At 28.4% G+C, this 1,341-nt stretch overlaps 1 protein-coding gene across 1 annotated transcript, besides 2 other annotated features; it reads right to left on the minus strand.

The window, feature by feature from the left end:
* EDI_073340 (uncharacterized protein) lies at positions 1–653 on the minus strand (the record flags this gene model as incomplete). The annotated part of the gene is made up of 1 exon (XM_001734706.1): positions 1–653. A coding segment is annotated over one exon (653 nt), but the record flags the coding sequence as incomplete, so codon positions are not given.
* A 179-nt stretch (positions 654–832) lies between these two features.
* Positions 833–863: a sequence feature (AT_rich).
* Positions 864–934: 71 nt separating this feature from the next.
* Positions 935–991: a microsatellite.
* The last annotated feature ends 350 nt before the right edge of the window (positions 992–1,341 follow it).

The raw sequence follows: 1,341 nt of genomic DNA on the forward strand, positions 1-1,341 counted from the left end.
AACCCATTTCCACTTGACTTTGTCTTTGATTCATTAAGGCGAGTTCCATACATATATTCTGCTCTTCTTGACATAGCACTTCCAGCAAATATACTTTCATCAAATAGTGATTCATAAAAAGTTTCTGGGATATACAAAGGAGTGTTATGTGTTGCTACTGCATCATATCCTCCAAAGTGGTCAAAATGTGAATGAGTTATAACAACAGCAGATACAGGAAGGTCTTCTACGGTAGATTTTATTAGTCCAAATGCTTTACTTGAAGAGGCTATAGTTGACATACAATCTATAATAATCCATCCACTCTGTCCTCTTAAAACAGTCAAATTTGCAATATCAAGAGATTCTGCTCTTACTTGGTATAATTTGTTTGGAATAACTTCATAAACACCCTCTAGTTTGTCTATAAATGACTTCTTCCAGAATGAAGGATTAACTGTATCTGGACATTCTCTATTAATTTCGGCAATACTTTTTCTTGATTTAACAATGTCTTCAAATTTCATTTGGTTTTTTACACCATTTAAATCTGCATAGTATCCTCGTAAAGCATCTAAATACTCATCATCTTTAGAAATGTCATATTCTTGAAGAAATCTTTTGTTTGTTTCTATTGTAAATCTAGAAGCCATTTTCTGAATGAATGAAGAGTTCTTTGGAATGGTTCTAATAAATATCTTTAAATAACTTCACACATCAACTTTTTTGAACTTTCTCCTAAATAAATCCGAATATTCATTAACATCACAACAAACCATAACTTTTCAAATATTCATTTTTTGTATCTATAATACTTTTTTAACGTATAAAAGAAATATCAAAAAAGTGAATCTATATTTTTTTAAAATATATCAAAAAATAAAGGAAATAGCAAATAATAAATGAAAAGTTTGACTTTTGTTTTTCAAGTATTAATTTTTTTGTTAAATATAACAAAAAAAAGAAGATAAAAGAGAAAAGGAAAAGAACTGAGAAAAATAGAATAAGAGAAATTATGTTTAATACAAGTCTGTTTAATCAAACGAACACAAATCCATTCAGTCAAACGAACACAAGTATAATTAATCAAACGAACACAAGTATAATTAATCAAACGAATACAAATGGGAATAATCAAAATAAAGATAGAAATAGGAAAGAAGTGAATGGGAAGATGATAGTAGGAAGTTTTAGTAGAGAAGATTTAGAAACGATCAAGAGATTTATAGAGAAGAAAAGTATGGAAGGGTATTATCGAGAGAAGATAGAATTAAGAAGTACAGAAGAAGTAGAAAAAGAGATAGAAGAAGTGATTAAAGAAACACGAAATATCGAAGGGGAATGGATTAATAGTAAAAGAAA

The sequence above is a fragment of the Entamoeba dispar genome, genomic scaffold (assembly GCF_000209125.1).
Source record: "Entamoeba dispar SAW760 scf_1105229458485 genomic scaffold, whole genome shotgun sequence".
NCBI lineage: Eukaryota > Evosea > Mastigamoebida > Endamoebidae > Entamoeba > Entamoeba dispar.